This window comes from Miscanthus floridulus, chromosome 15, assembly GCF_019320115.1.
Source record: "Miscanthus floridulus cultivar M001 chromosome 15, ASM1932011v1, whole genome shotgun sequence".
Lineage (NCBI taxonomy): Eukaryota > Viridiplantae > Streptophyta > Magnoliopsida > Poales > Poaceae > Miscanthus > Miscanthus floridulus.
Genome location: NC_089594.1, coordinates 32,608,324 through 32,634,036, shown reverse-complemented (window position 1 = coordinate 32,634,036; position 25,713 = coordinate 32,608,324). Strand labels below are relative to the sequence as shown.

At 42.7% G+C, this 25,713-nt stretch overlaps 1 protein-coding gene across 1 annotated transcript; it reads right to left on the bottom strand.

The window, feature by feature from the left end:
* Positions 1-4,496: 4,496 nt before the first annotated feature.
* Positions 4,497-5,264, bottom strand: LOC136507322 (uncharacterized). The gene is made up of 2 exons (XM_066502085.1): positions 4,908-5,264; positions 4,497-4,784 (listed from the first exon to the last, which is right to left on the bottom strand). Exons 1-2 carry the CDS (start codon positions 5,262-5,264, stop codon positions 4,497-4,499), a joined length of 645 nt encoding a protein of 214 aa, XP_066358182.1.
* Positions 5,265-25,713: the final 20,449 nt, after the last annotated feature.

Sequence of the window (25,713 nt, the reverse complement as noted above, 5' to 3'; positions counted from 1 at the left end):
TAACATCAACTAGGGCAAAAGAAACAGGAACAGTTGATCCAGAGATGCAAATATCGGCTGATGAATATAGAGAAATTAAAAAGCGTCGTGACCAACAGAAGAACCAATATAAGCAGGGAGGGATGTCAAGAAATGGGGCGATGAGGCCGCGTGTTACATCTTGAATTTTGTTGAATAAATGGCAACGGTAGAAAGAAAAGGATTATCAACGTTGGTTAGAAGAGAAAGAATATCAGCGTCAACAAGAAGAGGAGAGGTATGAAAGAGAACAAGCTGAATCACATTAGAATTGTCCCTTTTTAGGCATTGTTGGAATGAAGGTTTGAAATTGCCTACTAGAAATAATTGCCTAGAGTGCAGTGAACAATATTGGGAGTTTAGGCAATCTCAAGCCAACCGCCGGTCTATCCATGCTTGAATTGAGTATCATCATGATAATATGGATTGGTGCTTAAAAAATAGAAGTGTTCATCATCGGCTTGGGAAGCGAGTTGTTGATCAAAATTGAGCTGATTATGAAGAAGAAGGTGATGCGGAAAAGTATGTTTGGCAGGAAGGGCAATGGTGTCCTGGAGGTTTAACAAGAAGTCAGAAAAAGAAGGGTACAACGCCCAAGGAATAGAGAGGTAGAACAGGCTCAGAAATCTAGTAAACCTCAAGTATGGCGTGCTAAACAAACAACCAATAAGGGTCAACCATCGACTAATATTCAAATGGCTTTTCTTTTGCCGTCAGAATTTAGAGCTCCAGCAGATCAAGAAGTCTATTCAGATTTTGATGAATCAGAATATGAGGAGATGGTTGCCAAATTGACAGTGATACATCAAACAATATTTGATAAGCCAGTCAAGCATCGGCACTTAAAGGCTTTATATGTGAAAGGTTTTGTTGATGGGAAGCCGATGAGCAAAATGTTGGTGGATGGAGGTGCTTCTATTAATCTTATGCCTTATACTACTTTTCACAAGCTTGGTAAGGGACCAGGAGATTTGATTGAGACTGACATGATGCTTAAGGATTTTGGTGGTAATGCATCCAAGACCAGGGGGCAATAAACGTTGAATTGACAATTAAAAGTAAGACTTTGCTCACTACATTCTTTGTCATTGACGGAAAGGGTTCATACAGTTTACTCCTTGGTCATAATTGGATTCATGCAAATTGTTGTGTACCATCGACTATGCATCAATGCTTGATTCAGTGGCATAGAGATGATGTTGAGCTGGTTTATGCTGATGATTCTGTCAGTATAGCAACAGTTGACCCAATGTATTAGGAACTAGAAGATTTCGAGTGTTTTTCTAGCAAGCGATGGGAAGGAGGCTTCATTAAGATCAATGATGAAAGCCAACAGCCGATCCAAGCAGTTGGCTCTGAGAGTTTATTTTAATGGATAATCCAATAGATGGTACAGATGGTAAACTAGGACATGGCTTTACGTTGGCCGATGAATTAGAGGAGATAGATATTAGTCCTAGAGATACTCCTAGGCCGACGTATGTAAGTGCTAGGTTGGATCCTGAGCATAAGCGAGAGTTGATAGATTTATTAGAGGAATTTAAATATTATTTTGCTTGGGAATATTATGAGATGCCTGTTCTAGATCGATCATTTGTTGAACATTGGTTGCCAATCAAACCTGGATATCAGCCATTTAAACAAGCTCTGAGGAGATTTAACCCAAATGTTCTTGATGATATCAAAAAGGAGACTAAAAGATTACTAGAAGCAAAATTTATCCGACCGTGCCATTATCCAGAGTGGATATTGAGTGTTGTTCCTGTGTATAAGAAAAATGAGAAGTTAAGAGTTTGCATCGATTTTAGAGATCTGAACGAGGCAACACCCATGGATGGTTATCCGATGCCAATAGCTGATATGTTGATAGATGCAGCAGCCGGGCACAAGGTTATTAGTTTTATGGACGACAATGTAGGATATAATAAATTTTTTATGGCTGAAGAAGACATAGCAAAAATAGCTTTTAGGTGCCCTGGCACAATCGACTTATTTGAATGGGTTGTGATGACCTTTGGTTTGAAGAATGCTGGTGCAACTAATTAGAGGGCAATGAATTATATTTTTCATAAGTTGATTGGCAGGATTGTTGAAATCTACATTGATGATGTGGTGATGAAATCCAAAGGGTACAAAGAACATCTAGCTGATTTGCGGGAGACTTTAGAGTGCACAAGAAAATATGGTTTAAAGATGAATCCTAATAAGTGTGCCTTTAGAGTATCAGCTAGACAATTTTTGGGTTTTATGGTCCACAAGAGAGGAATTGAAATTGGTCAAAAAAAGTATGAAAGCAATTGATGAGGCAGTACCCCCGACTACTAAAATAGAGTTACAATCTTTGCTTGGTAAGATTAATTTTATCAGAAGGTTTATTTCAAATTTATTAGAAAGGTTTTGCCATTTTCTCCTTTGTTGAAGTTGAAAAATGATAAAAAAATTTAGATGGGGTGACGTACAACAAAAGGGTTTGAGGAGATAAAAGAATATATGAAGTGTCCACCTGTGCTGGTCCCTCCTCAGCAAGTTGTGTCTAAGGCTGATGTGATCAAGCACATGTTATCAATGCCAATATTAAATGGGAGAATGAGAAAGTGGATTCTTGCATTATCAGAATTTGACTTGAGGTACGAATCGGCTAAAGCAGTCAAGGGGCAAGTAATAGCTGATTTTATTACTCAACATCATAAACCAAGTATTGGCTTTGTAGAACTAATACCTTAGACATTGTTCTTTGATGGATCATCATGCAAGCAAGGTGGTGGCATTGGTATTGTTATTGTTTCACCTCGAGGGGCAAGTTTTGAGTTTGTTTTTCTAATTAAACCAATGACTACCAACAATCAAGCAGAATATGAAGATATTCTTAAGGGACTTCAACTTCTTCATGAAGTAAAGGCCGAGTCAATTGAAGTATTTGGAGATTCACAGTTTGTTATTAATCAGTTGATTGGCCTATATGAATGTAAAGATGATATTTTGAGGGGATACTATGATGAATGCCAGAGGTTACTCAAAGAGTTTTCCCATATTTCTCTTTAGCATATTCCAAGAGCACAGAATCAAGAGGCTAATCGGTTAGCTCAGAGTGCATCAAGTTATCGAGTGTTTCAAGAGATCTTAAGCAGTGAAACTTTGACTAATGATGGGAGAGTTGAAATAGCCGATTACCTTAAGAAAACATCACAGAAGGTTACTAGGAAACTAAGGTATAAATCGACTAAGTATGTTTTGTTAGATGATTAGTTATATTACAAGACAGTCGATGGGGTGTTGCTTAAATGTTTAAATCAAGAAAAAGCTAAAGTGTTGATGGGTGAAGTACATGAAGGGATATGTGGAGCTCATCAATCAGCTTATAAGATGAAATGGATTATTCGCATGTCTGGATATTTCTGGCCAACAATACTAGAAGATTGTTTTGAATATTATAAGGGGTTTCAGGATTGTCAATGTTTTGGTAATATTCAGAAATCACCTGCATCGGCTATGAATCTAATAATTAAACCATGGCCATTTCGAGGTTGGGGAATTGATTTAATTGGCTAGATTTTCCACCTTCAAGTAAAGGACATAAGTTTATGTTGGTAGCAACAGATTACTTTACCAAGTGGGTTGAAACAATTCCTTTGAAGACGGTAACCTCAAAGAATATGGTTGATTTTGTCAAGGAACATATTGTGTATCATTTTAAAATTCCTCAAACTATTACTACTGATCAGGGGACAATGTTTAGATCAAAAGAGTTCATAGATTTTGCCGCTAGTATGGGAATTAAGTTATTAAATTCTTCTCCTTACTATGATCAAGCTAATGGCTAGGCAGAGGCGTCCAATCAAATTATGATGAAATTGATTAAGAAGAAAATTGAGGAGCAACCAAGAAAGTGGTACTTAACACTCAATGAGGCATTGTGGGCATACAGGATGGCTTGCCATGGATCGATTAAATCATCACCTTATGAGTTAGTATATGGGCATAATGCAGTTCTTCCTTGGGAAATCCAGACTGGATCAAGACGTGTTGCATTACAGAATGATTTGATAGCCAAAATCTACAGGAATCTAATGATGGATGATTTAGAGGACTTAAGTTTTCATCGGTTGCATGCTCTTGAGAATATTAAAGACAATAAGTTGAGGATTGCAATGCATTATATCAAAAAGGTCAAGAACAAGTAGTTTGGTGAAGGAAAATTAGTCTAGAAAGTAAAATTGCCGATTGGGTCTAAGGACAGCAAGTTTGGCAAATGGTCACCTAATTCTGAAGGTCCTATTTTCGGGTGAACAGTGTTTTCGGTAAACAGTAGCCTGGAGTCCAGCTGCTACAGTGCCCGACATTCTCGGCTGCTAGCACCGGCCCATTCTGGATTTTTAATTGGGCCCACTTTGGCCCATTAGGATGTTACATAAACAGATTGACAGGCTGGTTCTCATTAGTTTCACATAGGATATGCGTTACAAATAGTGACATTTAGATTACAAGTTTAAAACATCCTGGATTGCCTTCAAAGCTTTTAGTCGGATGGCGTCAACTTTTGCAATTTGTTGCCTGTCTTTTTCGGCTGATCCAGGGATGTTCTCGAGATTGCTGCGGATGGCTTTACCCTCTTTGACTTTGGTCAACATCTCCTCTCTCTTTTGCTTGATGGCATCAGGTATTTGAGCCAGGTTGGACTCATGACGATTGATGGTAGCCTTCACATTCTCCAATTCTTTCTCGAGTTTGGCGTGCTTAGCTCTGAGTTGGTTCAACTCTGGTTCAATCTTGAAGGGGGAGTTTTTCAAATCATCAATTAGCTGTGCTAGCTCTTTGGCCTCTTATTTGTTGGAGTTCTTCTTGGCCAATAAAGCTTCGCGATCAGCTAGGTTTCTTTGAGCCCCTTTCACTCTTGGAGCTTGATCCTCAATGTTGGACAAAGGTGTCAGAACTTCAGCAAGATTCAAAGGCAAGTTACCCTTAATAGATAGGAAAGTTCTTCTCATCGGATCTACATCCTGGACCAAATCGGCTATATCCTTTTTGAGCATTGACAGCATGTCTTTTAGCCGATTTTTGGTCTCCTCTGACAAAGCTTCTTTGGAGGAGATGGCTGATGAGCTGATTTTATCTTCATCTATATACTCTTCAAAATTGAAAGAGTAGCTCAGAGCTGGTTCTATCTGAGGAGAAGGCACAGCTGATGATGCACTAATGATATCTGGTTGAATTGGCTCTGGACTTTCAACACTGGTATCTGCAATCATCAAGGAAAAATTTTCAATTCATGTTTGCCGCGGAAGGATAAAATAGATATATGATTTTTTGACCATCGATTGTTTGCTGAACTGAGGAATTGACAGTCTGGGTGTCAACGTTAATAGGGTCGCTTTCGACTGATGGACTGTCAATTTTCTGTTCTTGCGTGGATATTTCCTTAGGTAGCGTCTAATGAGGTGAGATGGTCAGGGAGAGATGAAAATTGAATGAAAAATCAAGAATTTTGAGGAGATACCTTGGCAGCATCAGGAGGTGAAGTGGAAGGATTATCATTTTCTACTGTTTTGGAAGCATCGGTTGTTTCAATCGTAATTGGTTCCTTTGGGAGGTCAGCCGATGAAGGTCTGGTTGGTGCTGATCCAAATGCATGGGATAATAGTTTAGCACCCAGAGCCAATTGAGATGCAATGGTGGACAACTGTAAGAAAAGGAATTGGATTAGAAATCGACCATCATTTTGGAAAGAAGATAGATTGTTTCACCTGAGCAGTGATGGTCTTGTTCTGCGAAATCTTTTCCTAGTGGTGGTTTTCTGGATTACCCCTTGAGGTGCTTTGTGGATTGATATGTTACAATTATGGAGCAGCCTGGGTTTTCATTAGCTTCTTCAGTGTGTGTGCAGTTGATCCCAGTCTTGAGATTGGACATGACGGATAATACTCTATGGCATGCCCTTTTCTGTCCACATTTGGGGGATTGAATTCAGCATCCTGCATGGGGGTTTTTGTTAGATGAGTTGGCAGAGAGACTATAGCAGATGATCTTTGATGTAGACTAGGCCCAATCTTCCGAAAGGTATGATAGTGTCGATTGGTGGAGACTCGACGTTCACGATCTAGGCTTCGAACCAAGACTGATTCGGACCCCTGCAACCGTTACACCACTGCTATGTTGGTTATCAACCACGCGAACACGATTGACCTCGCCGAGAAGGCTTTCCTACAAGCGAATTGAGAACACAAGCAAGAACAGGATGAACGCAATCTGAAATTGCAAATAAATATGAGGCTTATGATAACAAGAAGGAGTTCAAGTCTTTATTCGAAAGGACTAATCGCCACAAGCGAACAAGATCAAGAACTAGGGCCCTGGTTCACAGCAAGCGGCCTTGGCGGCGACAGTTGCAGCAAAATGACGTCTGTTTCACGAGGAAATCAAGAACTAAACAAAACCCAAACCCTAAGGAGAGCGACGGCTGGTATTTATAGAGTCTTGGGCATCACCCCCTAGACGCGTCCCCTAATGGGCCCAAACACAATACACGGTCCAACGGACCAAAAGACGGTGTCGCAGCACCCTGATAGATTCTGGATACTGACTTGTTTCGATGATTCCTGTTGATTCCGAAGGGCTTTTGATGTGAAACCAATTGGGTTGGCTTCCTTATCCAATTAGCTTTCCATCCATATGTGGATCATCGAAAACGGAGTCCGGATGCGTCCTAGGTGACCGGTTTAAGGCAGACTGGTCCTGGAGCCCGAACCGGACTTGAACTTGAGTTGGACTGGGCTTCCACCACGAAAAAGATGAATTGTGATGAGGACATGACACCATCGGATACGACCATTGTTTATAAGGTGAGCTCATTCCTATATTTGCATAGTGATTTTTGGTACAATTCACTTGGTTCCACATGTACATGTCATTATTTGAATGTAGGTACAAATATGTCTCAACGTGCAAGTTCATCAAAGTTGAATTTTCGGTTCATCGGCAGCTCGACAGTGCTTCATTGGGAAGGCCATAACTCAGCCATCTGGAGTGCGATCGAGGTCAATGAGCACTTGATGGAAAGCTTGTTTGATAAGATTTCAAATAGGTCTGGTCTCATCTCAATATCACATCAGCAAGGCCTCCAAACCATCAAGATATTATGTCGCTGTGTCTGCTGGGAGCTACACTGTCGTTATGGGCTTGTTATTCATCCTTGGGACCCTGGCCCAAGTGAGAGCACACCCCAAGGACTTAGAGAACCCACCAAGAAAGCCCTTGGACGTCCTCCTCCTTGGCCACCACCTTAGGAGGCCAGCAAGGACGTCCAAGCCAAGCCGGAGGCCCAGTCCAACTTGAGTTCGAGTCCATCTCGGGCTCCAGGACCAGCGTGTAGTAAAACGGACGTCTAGGTCGCATACGGACTCCGTTTTTTATGATCCACATATGGATGGAAAGATAATTTCATAAGGAAACCAATGGAAGTGGTCCCACATCCAAATTCCATCAGAATCAATAGGAATCGTTGAAACAAGTTGACATCCAGAATCTGTCACTGCGCCGCGTCGTCGTCTTTTGGGCCGTTGGGCCTTGTAACGTGTTGGGACACCTTTAGGACGTGAAGAGGGATCTTTAGACGTCCCTTAGGCTATATAATCAGTAGTCACCACCTACATTAGGTTTTGGGTTTTGTTTTAGATCAATCTGTCATTGAACAGTCGCCGTTATCGGTTTGCAAGACCCCAACTTCGAGTGCTTAATCATTCATCTGCAATTGTCACTTTAATTGAGTTGCTTTTTATCTTGTTCTTGCTTATGTTCTTCGATTCGCAGCAGGAATTAGCCTTCTTGGCGAGGTCAACCGGATTGTGACACGGTTGATAACCAGAGGAGACGTGGTGCTAAGGTTGCAGGAGCTGGGTCTTTGTGATCTGAAGCCGGATCGGTGTGTCGCTCTCCGAATAAATCGTTGTTTATCTTGAACCTGACGGAAGATCGGGACCCTCATCCCCATTAAGTGGTATTAGAGCTTCAGGTATACCGTCAAGTTCGCATCTTACCCTTAGTTCGAGTGTTTTTGCTTTTATCCCATAGTCCAATGCCATATTTGTTTCTTATCCTATAACCATCCGCGCCATAGCCTTTGCATGATTCAGTTTCAGAGTTCGCTTTGTTGAGTTTGTGTCCTAGATCAAAGTCTTATTGCTGGTTTAGATTGTATTCTTTTCTAGTTTGTGTTGATACCTCCACCCGCCGCTATTCCGTATCACCATCGGTTTGCATCTTGTGTCCACTAAATCCCTGATTCGAGCAGCTTCCTTAAAACAGTCATAACTTTTGCATCCGAACTCGAAACGGGAAAACATTTATATCTATGGAGAATGCCAGAAAATTTTAGATCTATTTCATCCCAGCGTTGCTGGGTTCACAAAAATTAGATTTGCGAAATTTGATTAGGAAAATTGAGTTTCTGGGCCCACAAGTTTTGATATGCTTTTTAGCATAGTCCTAATTTTCTATAGGCCACATCTTTTTTTCAATTGAGCTCAAATTTTTTGTGGTTTATTCTTGTGTGCTCCTTGCTGAGAAAAAAATATCAAAAGAGCAAAAGCAAGAAAAAAAAGATTGGACAAAAAATAAAAGAAAAAAATAGTAAAAGAGAATAGAAGATATCGAAAAGGAGCACATAAGGAACACTCAATAGCTCTATTGTTTGTGATACCTTTTGCCTTGTTCACATCCATTGCTACCTTTGATACTTGTTTCCTTTCATCCTTGTTTCCTCTCTTGTTTATCACAACTGGTGATAGAAACACATATAGGCCAGCAACTAGGACAAGTGCTCTGGACATTTATTTAATATTGCTGTCTGTCACTGACTTGTGTGCCACATATATATATTTGTTCTTTTTCGTGCCTCCCAAGCTCCACATATACTTCAGATCAGTACAGAAAAAGACCCTTGCAATCTTGGTGTCACACCCTCACAGGTATCATGAACTAGCCACCGGTTGTACCGTCCACTGCTTTGCGTTGGTAAGAACCTTGTAAGAACTTGGTAAGACATGTGAGAGTGTGATTCCACTGACCAATAAATAGTTGATAGGGCATTTATTTTGATTGCTAACAATGCCAAACAACGAGTTTCCTTTTAAGTGTGAAATGCAGGACATCATGGACCGACTAACTACAAGGATGGATGAAATAATTGCAAAAGTGGTCACTAGAGCGTGCACACAACCTTCCTCCTCCGCTGCTACAACAACGTCATCACCGTCACCTCCCGCATGTACTACAGAGTTTGCACAGCGCGTGCTCAGTTCTCAAATGGAGAAGGCAGAGCAAAACCAGTTCAACAACTTGTTCCAAACATACTTTGTTGTGAAGGAACGACGCTGTCGTGTTATGATTGATGGTGAGACTTGCAACAACCTTGCAAGCTTAGAGATGGTTGAGAAGCTTGGTCTGACCACACAGCCACATCCACATCCATATTACATCCAATGGGTAAATTCTTGGGATAAGATAAAGGTAACTGAAATTGCTCGTATTGAGTTTTCAATTGGTCTTTATAAGGACAGCGCAGAATTTGACATAGTACCTATGCAAGCATGTCAATTATTGCTAGGCAAGCCATGGATATATGAAAATAATGTTTTGCACAACACAACTACTAATAAATATTTGCTCAGATATAATGGTAGAAAATTACTTTTATACCTATGACTGCTACTAAAATTTTAAGAGAAGATCTCATGAGAGCAGAGAGAAGAAAAAATGAGCCTTTTAGAAAAGAATGGGCTATTTCAGATGTTACAATACTGTCATCTAAATCTGAATTTTTACAAAATGGAGATAGTGCTTTGCCTCTTGTTGGAACTAATATTTTGCAGCATGTATCCCAAAAAGAGGACAAGGTGACTGAGTAAGAACAGGTAAATGTATCAGGTAAGAGCTCTCTTGATGTGCTGATTTTTTCCACCAATGATGCTAATAATTCTATACTAAAATCTTCTATTGATTTACCTTTGTCACATGGCGAATGTTCTACTGATCTTTGCGATAGAGAAGAGTTGTGTGATAGTGATATGATTATTAATGTGCCGCAACCAGTGAATGAGAATGATTCTTTTGTTTTGGAACCAAATACTTGTGCTAAAAATAAACAATTGCTTCCAATTGCCACTAAACAAGATGAACTAAAATTGTTGTCTTCTCTAAATACTTTGGGGTATATTGAGTTTGAGACACTATGTGCTCTGAGTAGTTTGGAGGAGAAATTTAATTGTGCAGGATTGCCATGGTTATCTAGATGTACATGTCACTTTATTGGCAAATATAATTGTAAAGGAGAGTATATGGTGCATCATGTCTATATTTGTTCAACTCTAAAATCTCCTTTCATTGTGCAAAAATATGATCAACTAGAGGGCACCAATAGCGATAATCTTGTCATGTCGAGTTCCCCTAGTTTTGTTATAAAGAAACATGTTAAATTTCAAGAAGGGGAGCAATGTTGGCTACTACCAACAACGTTTTCTTCAGCTAATCCCAAACCGAGGACGGTTTGTTGTCAAGAAGGGGAGGATGATGAGGACATGACACCATCAGATACGACCATTGTTTATAAGGTGAGCTCATTCCTACATTTGCATAATGATTTTTGGTACAATTCACTTGGTTCCACATGTACATGTCATTATTTGAATGTAGGTACAAATATGTCTCAACGTGCAAGTTCATCAAAGTTGAATTTTCGGTTCATCGGCAGCTCAACAGTGCTTCATTGGGAAGGCCATAACTCAGCCATCTAGAGTGCGATCGAGGTCAATGAGCACTTGATGGAAAGATTGTTTGATAATATTTCAAATAGGTCTGGTCTCATCTCAATATCACATCAGCAAGGCCTCCAAACCATCAAGATATTATGTCGCTGTTTCTGCTGGGAGCTACACTATCGTTATGGGCTTGTTATTCATCCTTGGGACCCTGGCCCAAGTGGGAGCACACTCCAAGGACTTGGAGAACCCACCAAGAAAGCCCTTGGACGTCCTCCTCCTTGGCCACCACCTTAGGAGGCCAGCAAGGACGTCCAAGCCAAGCCGGAGGCCCAGTCCAACTTGAGTTCGAGTCCATCTCGGGCTCCAGGACCAGCGTATAGTAAAACGGATGTCCAGGTCGCATACGGAATCCGTTTTTTATGATCCACATATGGATGGAAAGATAATTTCATAAGAAAACCAATGGAAGTGGTACCACATCAAAATTTCATCAGAATCAATGGGAATCGTCAAAACAAGTTAACGTCCAGAATCTGTCACAGTGCTGCGTCGTCATCTTTTGGGCCGTTGGGCCTTGTAACGTGTTGGGACACCTTTAGGATGTGAAGAGGGATCCTTAGATGTCCCTTAGGCTATATAATCAGTAGCCACCACCTACATTAGGTTTTGGGTTTTGTTTTAGATCAATCTGTCATTGAACAGTCGCCGTTATCGGTTTGCAAGACCCCAACTTCGAGTGCTTAATCATTCATCTGCAATTGTCACTTTAATTGAGTTGCTTTTTATCTTGTTCTTGCTTGTGTTCTTCGATTCGCAGCAGGGATTAGCCTTATTGGCGAGGTCAACCGGATTGTGACACGGTTGATAACCAGAGGAGACGTGGTGCTAAGGTTGCAGGAGCTGGGTCTTTGTGATATGAAGCCAGATCGGTGTGTCGCTCTCCGAACAAATCATTGTTTATCTTGAACCTGACGGAAGATCAGGACCCTTGTCCCCATTAAATTGGACGCCCATGCTGGACCTCCTCCTCTACTTGGCTTGTATGCGATGAAGTAGTGATGTCCTCATCATCCTCCCTTTCTTGAATTGAAGTCGTCCTCGACTGAAGTAGATCGTCTGCTCCATTGGATGACAGCAACGATGGTTCCTAAAGAAGACGTTCATCTTGGTGCCCCATCCTTCGCAAAGGCGGCTGCCATGGTGGCTTTCCTGTTGGGAATTCATCCTCCTTCTCCTGTAAAAGGTTAGTACCAACAAGAGGCATAGCACTAGGAGTAGGACCAAGTGGACATATAGGTGATGTACAAGTTAGAGCATAACATGGTTTATCATGATCAACAAGAACAGATTTAAGAGCAAGTAAAACTTCTTTCATGTTACTTGATGGTTCATTTGTTGGTTTGCTAAAGTCTTTATCATGGCCTTTCTTTTTCTTTTCAGCAAGTTCCTTTTCATATTGCACAATTTCAGCAGGTGATAAAGGAAGTAAAGCAATGGTCTTTCCTTTAAACATAAAAGTATATCTATTTTGCCTACCATGATGTACAACATTATTATCATATTGCCAAGGGCGGCCTAACAAAAGTGAATAAGCTTGCATAGGCACGACATCAAAATCAGCATAATCATGGTATGACCCGATAGAAAATTGCACACGAGCAGATTGTGTTACCTTTGCGTTACCACTATTGTTGAACCACTGAACATGGTATGAATGTGGAAGAGCACGTGTAGATAAACCAAGAGTCTTGACAAGCTCAGAACTTACCAAATTATTGCTGCTCCCTCCATCAATTATAGCACGAACACGGAAATTATTGACAATGAGGAACATTTGAAACAAATTATGGCGTTGTAGCTTGTCTACTGGCTCAACTTGTGTACTCAAAACACGCTGAACAAGGATTGATTTGTAGTCTGCAGTGCATGCCACACTATCAATTACCTCATCAGGATCTTCAGCACTATTCGCAAATTTATCTACATAAAGATCAGTTGCAAGTGCAAATTCATTCTCTTCATCACTAGCACTAGCATACCCACCATCATCAATAGCAATATATGCGCGTTTGCTATGGCATTCTTTAGCAATATGTCCCATGCCCTTGCAGCGGTGGCACACAACTTTAGAAGAGCTGCTAGAGGAAGGTGTAGCAGATCCATTGGAAGAAGGTGTGATAGGAGAATTCTTCTTTACAGGCGCTGGTGGTGTCTGCACATTAGAAAATTTACTCACCTCAGTTGGACGTGAAGGATTGGATGGAGTCACGGATGGAGTCATGGATCGCCTAGGTTGTTGTCCCTGTACTTCTCTTTCAGCTTTAATAGCATAATGATATAATTGGGAAAATCTAGTCCATTCTTTGTAGTCAAGAACATCTTATATTTCACGACGTAAACCTCCAAAAAATCTAGAACACTTATCCATATCATCCTCTTGTATGTTACTACATGCTAGACCAATTAAAAGCTCCTGATAATATTCCTCAACAGTTTTACTACCTTGATTTAAACGTTGCAGTTTTAATCGCAGATCATGCTGATAGTATGGAGGAACAAATCTTGATTTCATTCGTCGTTTAAGTACAGTCCAGGTTTGAGGTATTTGAGCATTAGCATTAGCATTAGCATTAGCATTATTGAAAATATTATTCCACCAGAAAAGAGCAAAACTAGTAAACTCACTAGTAGCAAGTCTAACTCTATATTCTTCAGGTACTTGATGGGAGCTAAATTTTTGATCTACAACCATCTCCCAATCTAAATATGCTTTAGGATCAGCAGAACCAGAAAAAGGAGGTATCTTAAACTTGGTTTTAGAGAAAGGATCATTATTACCTTGGTTGTTACCTCCCATATCGCATCGGTTAAAGTTCAACCAATTACAGTTACGTGCATCCTCAGCACATCGTTGAGCTTCGGCTTCAGCCTCCACGTCGCCATCGTCCTCCTCAGAGAGATCATCATCATCATCTTCAGGACGTGGTTCTGAATGTCGTTGTTCAACATCTTCAATCCTCTTGGCCAAATTGGTGATTTGTTGAACGATCTCATTGAACTTGTCATCAAGAATGGCACTGAGCTCATTCTTAGAAACACAGTCATTGAAATCTATAGGTGCGTCCTCGTTTTCTTGGCCGCTGCCTCCGGCTTTTCCTGACATGGTTAGTAGAAAGAAAAAGACAACACAAATAGTATTATCCCTACCAACTACTTAGGTTGTGGACAAGGAAAAATAAGGCACTCAACTCTCAAGCGTCTTACCACGGTCTTACAAGTGTTCTTACCAAAGCAACAGGCGGTGCAATCGGTCGGTGACTGTGATACCGTTGTAGCTTGAGTCTAACAGTTGCAAGGCAAACCTGTACTTGGTTAGAAGAAAGTGGAGCTTGGACAGGCACAATATAGTAGCAAGGAATAACAAAATTCGCAACTGAATAGCAAAGCTGAATAAGTATCCCAAGTACTTGTCTTAGTTGCTGGCCTACTCACGTTCCAAGTACCAGATGTATCAAGTGATGTGGACAGGAAGAGTATGATTAGGAACAAGGTAGAAATCAACACACGCAAATACAGCTCAAATGGCGCTCTCTATGTGCTCCTCTAGATATTGTTCCACTTTTGCCCCTCTCTTTTTTCTCTATTTTTGGGCTATCGTTATTTTTTTAGGATTCTTTGATTTTTTCTTTTTCTTTTTTGATATTTTTTCTTCACTTAGGAGCACAAAAGAAGTAACCATAGAAAATTTGAGCTTAAACAAGTGAAAGACGTGGCCTGTGGAATTTCCAGAAGACGTGCTCGAAATCGACAAAGACCTTGTGACCACATTAAGAGGATCTTGTGACCACTTTTTGACCAATCTAAAATTTTTGAACCCTGATAGGACAGGGATGGATGGATCCGAAATTTTTTTCTTATCGATTTTTATATATGGAACGTCAAAATCCGAGTTCGTATGCGAAAACTAGACCAGTTTTAAGAACGGACTCCGAATTAGAGGACAAAACGGGAACAATGTGCGCAAAATTGGTCACGACAGCAAGAATTTGTTGAAAACAGTGAAGACAAGTGTAACAAATAAGATGGCATGGACTAGGGTTTGATGAATACAAAGGAATCACAGCAATACTTGAAGGTGTTCACGGATTATGATGAAAAACAAATGGGAAAACACAAACTGGACTTAAAAAACGATCTAAAACCAGCAACAAGAACTTGACCTAGGGCACAAACTCAACAACGCAAATCAGAGACGAACTTGCACGGCACAATGAGGCTATAGGACAGGGAATATGTGATGATGTATATTTGTTTTGGCTTTTTGAGGACTGTAGGTAATGCAAAAACAGTAATAATCTAAAGGGGGAAACAAAGTTATACCTAACGGGCAACAAGGTCTCTGATACCACTTGATGTAGACTAGGCCCGATCTTACAAAAGGTATGATAGCGTCGATTGGTGGAGACTTGACGTTCGTGATCTAGGCTTCGAACCAAGACTGATTTGGACCCCCGCAACTATTACACCACTGCTCTGTTGGTTATCAACCACGCGAACGCGATTGACCTCACCGAGAAGGCTTTCCTGCAAGCGAATCGAGAACACAAGCAAGAACAGGATGAACGCAATCTGAAATTGCAAATAATTATGAAGCTTATGATAACGAGAAGGAGTTCAAGTCTTTATTCGAAAGGACTAATCGCCACAGGCGAATAAGATCAAGAACTGGGGCCCTGGTTCACAGCAAGCGGCCTTGGCGGCGACAGTTGCAGCAAAACAATGTCTGTTTCACGAGGAAATCAAGAACTAAACAAAACCCAAACCCTAAGGAGAGCGACGGCTAGTATTTATAGAGTCTTGGGCATCACCCCCCTGGATGCGGCCCCTAATGGGCCCAAACACGATACACGGTCCAACGGACCAAAAGACGGTGTCGCAGCACCCTGACAAATTCTGGACGCTGATTTGTTTCTTCGATTCCCGTTGATTCTGAAGGGATTTTGATGTGAAACCAATTGGGTTGGCTTCTTTATCCAATTAGCTTTCCATCCATATGTGGATCGTCGAAAACGGAGTCCGGATGCGTCCTAGGTGACCAGTTTAAGGCAGACTGGTCCTAGAGCCTGAACCGGACTCGAACTTGAGTTGGACTGGGCTTCCACCACGAAAAAGATGAATTGGACGCCCATGCTGGACCTCCTCCTCTACTTGGCTTGTATGCGATGAAGTAGTGATGTCCTCATCAATCTTTATGGAAGAAAAGAGTTAACTAGTTACCTCACTGTCGGAAGCGAAATCTTCATCTAGAGCTATGCAGCTAGGATGGACTGGCCTACAGAAGAGATGGGAGTGCCATTCTTGCCACCAGGAATCATATAAATTTAAAGTGAAGGTGGCTCTAGTCCATTCATGTAGATAGAGGGAAGGAAGATTTGATCCTAACTGAAAAACTCTGGAAGCTTCCATTGCCTCACTGATGCCTTCTCTTGGTTTCAGTATATCTTTGAAAAATAGCCGGGGGGCAGTTGACCAAGACCAAATTGACGAGCTATGAAAGAAGGGTTGTAAAACTCATAGGTTGGAAGGTTGCCTGGAAGAAAAGAACATGTGGACATTTTTGCCACAGCCATGATGAAATTCGGCTGGTAGAACACAAGGTTGGATGAAAGAATTGAAGATTGCAGCTGCTTTTTCATCTAAGCAGCCTAATTGAAATCGAAATTTGAATGGGAAGACCAACTCATTGTCTTCATCTTCATCATAGGGTAGCCAGGTCAGAACATCTACATCAAATCCTCTATAAACTTCTTGAAGAGGTGTCCCACATCGACAACAATTGTTATGGCCGATGTAGCTTCACCATAGTTCATACACTGGCGAGTTCTTCCTTCTTTGCCTTTGTATTCCTCATCAAAGTTGGAGGAGGGAAAACTCAAATTCTAGAGATTTGGCTTCACAATCCTATGCATATACAGATTTAACCACATTTGTAGTAACCACCAAGGGCCGCTGATGGTGTGCACTGCTTCATTCTTCGACAGTTGGGCAGCCACCTGGTGCATTAAGTGGTCAGCTGATCCGAACAAATATTTTCTAAGAGGAATCTTAGCGCCTACTGCTAGATGCCCTTCCAAGAGTTTGTGGTTGTAAGTCGGACCACAAGATGACTCGCAAAATATGAATCTTTCTAACCACATGTTTAGAAAAGCCACATGTTCTTTTTCGCTAACAGTCGATTCATTCCCAATATGGTTTTGGATATAGCTTGCCCATCCTATGTAGTCTGATATTTTGGCTAGCTTCTTCGACCCAGCACCTAATGGTTCATATGGCTGCATTGGTCCTGTTATTCTAAGGCCAGTCAACATATGAACATCAGCCAAGGTAATAGTCATCGGACCGTGACCAAAGATAAAAGCGTTCAAGGTGTTGGACCAGAAGTAAGAAGCGGCAATTAGGAGTGAATCATTTCTTTCCATCCCGGACAGTGAAAGTGTCAGGCATTGGCTTAAATCATAAACTTCCCAATCTCCTCCCTTTTTTGTCTGACACTCTTCGGAATCAGTCTCTCCATCCCTTTGGCATTTTGGGCCAATTCCTAAAGAGAATTTTGGTGTTCCAAGAAGATAAATCTACCAAGGACTGTCTGAAGGGAATTTGATTGGTTTCTTGATTGATAAAATCCGAAGGATTAGTATCTCCCATGGGTCCAAGGTAATAAGCATTTGGAATAATAGACGAAGGAATCAAAATTTCATTTTTCATTTCCTAGAAAGTCAGATGAGATGAACTTAAGGAAAATGAAATGTAGAGCAACAGCTGATAGTTGAGAAGCGGAAATTTTGAGACATACCAAAGGGATGTAGTCGTTGGTCGCCATTGTAGTTGGAATAGATCTGAATCTGAGAAAAGGTTGCAGAGGAGTGACTTGAAAAGCAGCCTAGGCAGAAGGGAGAAACTACTAGAGTTAGAGCTCTGGTGGTGGCGACTTTGGTTGATAGGGCTTGTTCGAAGAAGAAAGGGGAAGTAAATCGGCCGGGTGGATTGAAGATGATACTGTTGGGATGTTATATAGAGTTCAGCCCAAAAAGTCAGGAGTCACGCGTTTGTTTCAGAATAGGTGGTTGCAACGCGGTGAGCAGATGGATGAAATTTTGGAATAAAATCATTTTTATCTCAAAATTGTGGGGCATGTGTTTACACCAAAATTTTGGAATGAGAGCGTGGGGACTCGAATCGATTGTTTAGCCGCATATTTGGAACTGTCTGGAGCAATATCGACATGTTTTGCCTTAAACTACTGATAAGATTTTCTCTCCTTGTTAATTGCAGGTTAAATTGACTAGCACGCCGTTGGGTTTTAGAATCGACTGGTCCTGTGTTGAAGCCAAACAGATCTCCAATCTCATTCCATTCAGATCGTCTGGCTTGCTGTGTGTTGATTGCGTCGCCATATTTTTACGTCAACAGGATGTAAAATGCAGTAGAGTTTAATTGAAAAATAATGACTTTTATTGATTTTGAACACTACTACCCGTGTCCCGATTAAATCGGGTGGTTTGAAGATTTTCGTTCAGTCGAATCTGGCCTTGCATTTTTACGGGCCCCCTTCCTGACCCAATGGGTAGTTAGTATAACTACGGGTTATGCAAGCGACTCGATCTGAAATTTTACTCCGACCAAGTGCGGTCGTTCGTGGCTCCGAAAGCTAGCAATCCTAAAAACTCAAGGATCACTTGGGTGAAAACAAGCACATGTAAGCCTTTGGGGCTGTGGTGCATGCTATTCTATCAAGTTAATAACGGGTAGAATAGGTGAACGTCCGCTATCCGGAAGTGGCAGGACAAAGCCTGACCGGTTGGGGCACGTCATAAAACTCTTTTTCTAGATTTTAGGAGCTTGTACTTTGGTTGCAGCCATGGGCGGACTAATTTTCCGGTTTCCCCCGGAGGGGCACACGTCCACTGAAATAAGGTACTTGGAGCCCGTCCAAACATTCAAGCGATTTACGTAGCCTCGAGGCTAGAGGTTTTAGGATCGGCTGGCGACCCCCCAAACATCCCCCTCACTCTAGAAATGGCAGGGTTCGGCTTTCATGATTCCGGGCCAGAATCACCGACTACGCCTGTGTAACACCCTAAAATTTACATGTTTTTAAAATAGCTAAAAATGATTTATTTATGCATTTGGTGAGCATGCAAACTTAGAAAAATGATAACTTTGTTAAAATTAAAACTAAATATAAGGTCTACATACATGCTTGTGCATTCATGCTGATGCATATTTATTTTGTGATGCTTGGGTTTGATCAAAATTTGTAAAAGAATTTGAATTTGGTTGGAATTTGGATTTGAAAATGAAATTGAAAAAGAAGAAGATTTCTTCCTCCTCCCTCTCTTTTGGGCCCGCTCAGCCTTTCCTTCCATAGCTGTCCTCATTCCTCAGCGCGGCCCAGTTCCTTTCCTCATGGCCCATCCTGCTGGCTGGCACAGCAGCCGCGCCCACGCCGTTCCTCTCTCCCGCGCCCAGTGCCGCTGTCAGCCGAGTCCTGCCTGTCAGTCGCCTTCTTCTTCCTTCCACGCGTATCCACATCGGACTCTGCCACACCATTTCTGACTCCGCCAATGCCACGGCTCCTCCCTTGCCTTGCGCCCCAAACTGCTCCCGGCCATAAATACCGGGTGCCCACATCGTGCCGCTCCCATCCCAAGCTTTGAAGCCGCCTCGCCTCGTCCCGAGCTCACAGCGCCACCGCTAGCCCTAGCCGCCGCCACCGAGTTCAATCCTCTAAAGCCACGTGTCGCTTGCATCAGCTCCATGCCGCTGTAAGTTTCCTAGTCGAGTTCATCTTGTTCTTCTCTTTCTTCCCATGCTCTCGGCTCGTTAAACCGAGGCCCGTAGGCCTATTCCTATGAACACCGGCGAGGTTTCTCGTTTCCGGCCATGGCGCTGCCGCCGTTTCACTTGCCGCCGGCGGTCATCCCCTCCTGATCTATTTTGAACCATTCGTCGTTGATCCAACGGCTTAGATTTGTTGATACCGATTTGGCCGACCATTTTGCAAAAGAGCCCCTGAAGTTTTCTAGTATAGAACCCACCGTCCCTGCATTTTTGCTAAAGAACCCCTGTACTTCTTCTTTATCATGCCCGTCGTCCCTGGCTCGGTTTAAAATCTGATTTTATTAATTTAAATTCTAAAGTCAAGTTTCATCTATTTACATTTTTGCCACTAATCTTGTTTTAGCCATAAAATCTTCGTTTTAACTCCGATTTGGTCCGTTCAAGTTGCGTTAGGTTCAAAATTGTGTAATATATTATTTTGTTAAAGGAAATCTTGTTTAATTCATAACTTCTCCATTTTAGCTCCGATTTTTGTGATATTCACGTCTGTGTGTTCGTAGTAAGACGTAGATTTGTTTTACAAACTTTTCATCTTGATTTTATGCTGTTGGTGTACTATTCTAATCTATAGCCTTTGTTTGCTATGCATGATTGCTTCTGGAGGCTTGTATGTTGCTGTGGTTATCGAGTATAGACGGTGAGCAATTCATGGGTGATCAAGAGTACTACTTTGACGGGCAGGATCAGCAGGAACACTTTGTTCAAGGCAAGTATAGCATATGATTATCCTTGTTTCCTATCAACTTTAATACATTTAATTCATGTTGCATGTGTCACCTTGATAGGGATTCCCTAGAATTGAACTTATACCTTGTCTCCTGTGGGATATGCATTGGGTAGCTTTGCTAGTGCTCAACTAAACCATGATCTTGTAACTTGATTAATGGTATATGCAATAAACATTAAACATGACTTTTTAGCAACTTGGAAACATGGGGCTGGAGTATTGAGCTACTTTCTAAATGCTTCAGATTCCTCTCCCTAAGGACTTATCTGTAAGTGATCATCCAGGACTTACAGTACAGCTGTGAGGGCTACATGGCTCTGGCTTTAGCTCAGTATAAGGACCTTTTCTAGCTTGTTAGCGGTTACCTTTATGGCGTAAGAATGGCTTGACGAATCGGGTATAGGACAACATCTACTCTTATGTGTATAGCCGTGATGGAATTGTGCCATTCGATAGGGGGTTCCTATATCTGTTTGCCGAATGAATCTAATGGCCCTAACTTGTTAGACGAACCTTTGAAAGGCTTCATAGTGAACCCTGCCTGCTCACCTTGGAAGTGTTTTGGGAGTAATTAACCCGAGCATATAGGTATCATGACTCACAGTAAAAGTGTACAACCTCTACAGAGTGTAAAACTGGTATATCAGTCATGCTCACCGTCACGGGCAGCCTTGGGCCCATATGGAATAGAAGATCACTAATAATTATTTGTTTATGCTATTCATTATTCATGTTTATATTGATCATGTGTTTATTATGGGATTAAAACAACTTGTTGATACTCTTATGCTAAAATTGTGACAACTAAAAGCTGAATGCTGTTAAACCTATGTCAAGCCTTTTGAGCCTCATGAACCCCATGTTACACTTGTTGAGTATGACACGTACTTACGCTTGTTTATTTTCATTATTTGGATAAAAATCCCAGATGGGTAACAGATGGATATGGTAATGATGACTTTCCTGAGGATTACTAGACTTGTGGTCAACCAGTTGATGTCCCTATGATATGGAGTTTCCGCGAGAGATTTCTTTTGATACTTCTACTACATTTATGTAAAGACTCTATCTTATTATTCGTGATGTAATAAACACTTATGATTATACTATTCATAATTTGTCGGCTTATGTGTATGACTGATCTCTGGGCGCACATAAGATTTTGCATCCCATTTTATCCTTAAAATCGGGTGTGATAGCCTGCTGCTTTGGTGGGCTATGCCGGGCTTTGGTGGGGCCCAAATGTTGGTCTACCCGGTTTCACCAGCAATTTTATGCCTCTGGCCTAGGGTCCATAAGGGTTTTTGACTAGTATTAGCCACCCTTATAGGTTAGCCGAGGGTGGAGATGGTCCATCCCTTTGCCGCTAGCGACAAAAGCAGTAGTGCTCACTCCTCTGCTTACCTTGACCTAGCAGACGTCGTCACATCTAGATCTCGCTCCCGGCAGTCGCAGTTATGGCGCCGAGAAAGACCCTGGCAAGAAAACCAAAACCATTAGTTTAGTAAGTGAAGAAGATATGATCTCAAAAAGCAAAGGGAAATGGAGTCCCGTCCCTAGTTCTCTGTGGGAGGTGTCGGCGGCGACGGAGGAGGACATCAAGAATCTTGTGGTTGGGGGATTTCTGGCGCCAAGGGAGCTTTTGGGTTACCGATGTGCCCTTGGCTAGGATGTGCCCACCCCTGATTCTAGCGAGATTGTAGTCTTCGTCAACTTCTTTTGTCGCGGATTCGAGGTGCCCATCCACTGGTTCATCCAAGATCTCCTCCAATATCACAACATGTAGGTACACCACCTAACCCCGAACGGGATCATGCTTCTGGCGATGTTCATCTCCTATTGTGAAGACTTCGCAGGGATTGAACCCCACTGGGTGTTGTTTTGTCGTTGCTTTGATGTTCTTCCTCAGTCGGATCGGAAGGTCGCCGGCAGCCTTTGGATCAAGGCGACCGACAAATCTTCATTCTTTCACATCGATCTCCCTTCCAACGTCCCGAATTGAGCGAAGAAGTGGTTTTATGTTTATGACTGCTCGGCTCCGGCCTTTTCCCACAAGCTCCCACCCCCTCCGCCAGTGGTAGAGAAAGAGGAAGTTCTCGAGTCCGAGCTAGAAGAGGTGGATGAACTCGAAAGTGACCTGCAGGATTATCATCGAAGGAGAGGGGTTAACAGTTAGGCTTGCCAGGTGGCCATCTTTTGAAGGTGGATCTAGCCCCTAAGGGAATGTGTGTCCTTAATGTGTGACTCTCCTGACACCTTCAGTCTGTCAGGAGAGCCCATCGAGCCGATGACCGTGCTTTAGGTGCTGGTTGTTACCAACAAGGTGCTAGGTCCAAAATCCTAGCTCAGAGGCAAAGACCGTCTGGTGGAGCCCCTAAGCTCGAATCTGAGAGACGATGGGAACTCGGTAAGGTGTCAGTCATTTGGTGATCAGTTGACATCCTGTCCTGATTTCCTTGTGTAACTTGCTCCATTTTGTAGGATCATCGAAAGTACTGCTCTAGGGCCCCTCTGGACAAGGTCTAGGAGCGGAGGACCGATGGTGCGGAGACATGCGCCAGTAATGGCAAGATGTCTGCACTTTGAGAGGAGTTGAGTGCCATTGTCCCTACTCCTTGTCCAAGCCGTGCCTGTCGTAGTGCGTCTGGTCCAGGCATGCAGACGAGGAGGCATAGGGCTGCAGCAGAGTCTGCAAGCACCAATGAGGGAGATGAAGCCCCTGAGAGGAGGAAGAAGAGGCAACACCGAGTGCAGGCATCAGTAGTGCTAGGTACGTTGGTTGTACTCGGCCAGTCATGGCCTTAGTGTATATGTGAATTTGTCTCACCATGAGTTATTCACAGTGCTGAGAGCTCTAGGGTCGCCTAGGCCCGCCAATGACAAGCCATCGGTTGGGACGGTCTCGGTCATTGGTGACTTTGGCCTGAAGGTGGAGGATGTCCCCATCGAGCAAGGTTCTGGGACCTCTCATAGGCGGCTAAAGAAGCCAGCACTGCTGGATGTTCCCAGTGATGAGAACATGTAAGTTCAATTACTTTATCTCGCGATTTTGTCAGGTGATGAGTTCCTGATGCTTGCTTTTTTGGCGTAGTTCCTGGTCAAAGACCTTGTCAACTGAGAGGTTGCCTAAAGCAATCACGCTAGATAGCGCTAGTGAGATCATAGCTCTAGGAGTTCGCCCGAATGAGAGGGAGGATTTGACTATTTCAGAGAAGATTTGGGTTGCTGTTACCCTTAATGACATCGTGGCTGGTCTCGACATTGGCGTGCCACCCTTGGAGGATGCTTAGGAAGATGTTTCTCTGGTGATATAGGCGAGGCCTATACAGGATGAACCTGCTCGGGTTCCTAGTGTGGGTACCTAAGGGAAAGAGCCTGTCATTGAGCTGGTTCACGTGTTTGACCCGTTGGGGTCATCCTTGGAAGTTATTCCAGAGGATGGTCTCGAGAGGGTGTTGCTGCGAATTGAGTCTCCTCCACAGGTGGATGATGTTCACCTAGTCCCTCTTAGGTTTTGGACTGAACGAGCAAGGGGAGGTCCATCACTATAAGCTTTCGATGTTGAAGGTGAGAGCTTGTTCAACGATGTTGAGGAGCAGCATCGCCTCATCTCTGGCTTTGGAGAACTAGACATGATGGCAAAACACACGGACAATTTGTCTACTATGCTACGAGCCCTGGCTAACACCATGAAGACCAAGAGCATCTCAGCCATGAATTCCCTTAGCGCTAGCCTAGAGGTATGATCTGCGTTGGGAGTTCTAGCCCTCGAGCTCCGAACTAGTGGTTGCACCTAGGTGAGTGTCGCTCTTGGTTTATACTCGGGGCCATGTAGTGGACCCAATGGGTCTAGACCCTGAGTCTTTGGTTGATTCGTTCTGAATGAAGCTAAGACTTATGTCATCTTACTCATGTAGTATCTTCAGAAGAATTCCTCGTCCAAGTCCACGTTCATCCAGGAGAGATTCTCTCGACCAGGCGATGAAACGAAGGCGTGGATAGCCAAGCTAGAGAGAGAGGTGGCAGCCCTGAAGTGCCATCAAGATGAGACCCAAGGTAGGGTTGCCACCAGGACCTTTCTCCTTCATGTTTGGTGAGGCTTGTAAAACCTGTATTGCCTTTTCAGCTGCTGTCGAGGCTATTGTCGGGCTGCCCTAAGAGAAGGCTGCTTTTTGTGCCTCTGGCTTCGCATACTAGAGGGAGAGGCAAAAGTGGGTGCTTGCTCAAGAAGAGACAAAGAAGCTCTGAAAGTAGGTCCAAGGTATGTTTTATTTTTGGCAATGAATCGTGTTATGATTGTATGTGGATTTTTTGACTGACACACTTTGTTCATAGAGGAGTCGGCTAAGGCGAGGCACCTTAAGAATGAGCTTGCTGAGTGTAAGTCTGACTATGCAAACCTAGAGGCCATGGCTATTGAAGCTGAGCGGTTACATGCAGGGACCCTTTCGCCCATGGAAGCGAAGTACATGTCTCGAATGTCGTCCCTTGAAGATGGGCTTTGGAGTGTAGTCGTGGCTGGCCGTGATGCCTGCTAGGCGGCCTATGCTTAGCTAGGAGGGCCTGCCTCTTCATCATAGGTGGCTTCCTAGCTGAGGGGGATCCCAAGGCACCTAGAGGAAGTTGCCCAGTACGGCTTATCCATTGGGGCACACATGGCGCTAGTGACCGTCGGGCAATCTACACTAACCTGAACATCAGCTCCATTAGGGGCAAACCTGTTGACATGAATCCCTTGCTGTACAGTCAGATTCAACAACAGGACATAGAGCCTTTTGAGGCCATAATTCATGATGTGGATCTCTCTGTGATAGTATAGGGTAGTACGCCTGACTCATCAGAAGATTCAGGCGATGCCTGAGGCTGTCTTGTAATGTGCTGCACCCAACTTTGTATGCTCTATCTTTCACTGTCTTTAATTTTTTTATGCTGATTTAAGTTTTGGACCAACTACCTAGGGATTATTCGACCAAGATGAAACACTTTGGTCGAGTCCATGCAAGGTCTTGTTAAGTCACTTATACCATTTCAAGGCCTACAAGACATTGATCGATTGAGAAAGTAAGAGTGAGCGACACGTATGGTTATCATTGTAGCCCCCGAGCACATTGATAAGTTAGTATAACATGTGAAAGTGCTAGACATGAACATAACAGCTGCAAAGGTTAGCCCTCGAGCAACTTAGAGAGATTCTTCGTAAGGTACTCGAGAGATCATAGTTTATTCATGTAACAAATAAATGCTCTTTGCAAGATGTAAATGATAACCGTGGGTCGTTGGCTGCCTTCTCAAGATTCGACGACGAGGGCCATAGGG

Excerpts from the sequence above, each read along its gene's own strand:
- LOC136507322 (XM_066502085.1), bottom strand. The coding sequence starts at position 5,264 with ATGATTGCAGATACCAGTGTTGAAAGTCCAGAGCCAATTCAACCAGAT. Across the intron at positions 4,785-4,907 it reads TTGAGGATCAAGCTCCAAGA|ATTGAACCAGAGTTGAACCA; the intron begins GTGAAAGGGGCT and ends TCCCCCTTCAAG.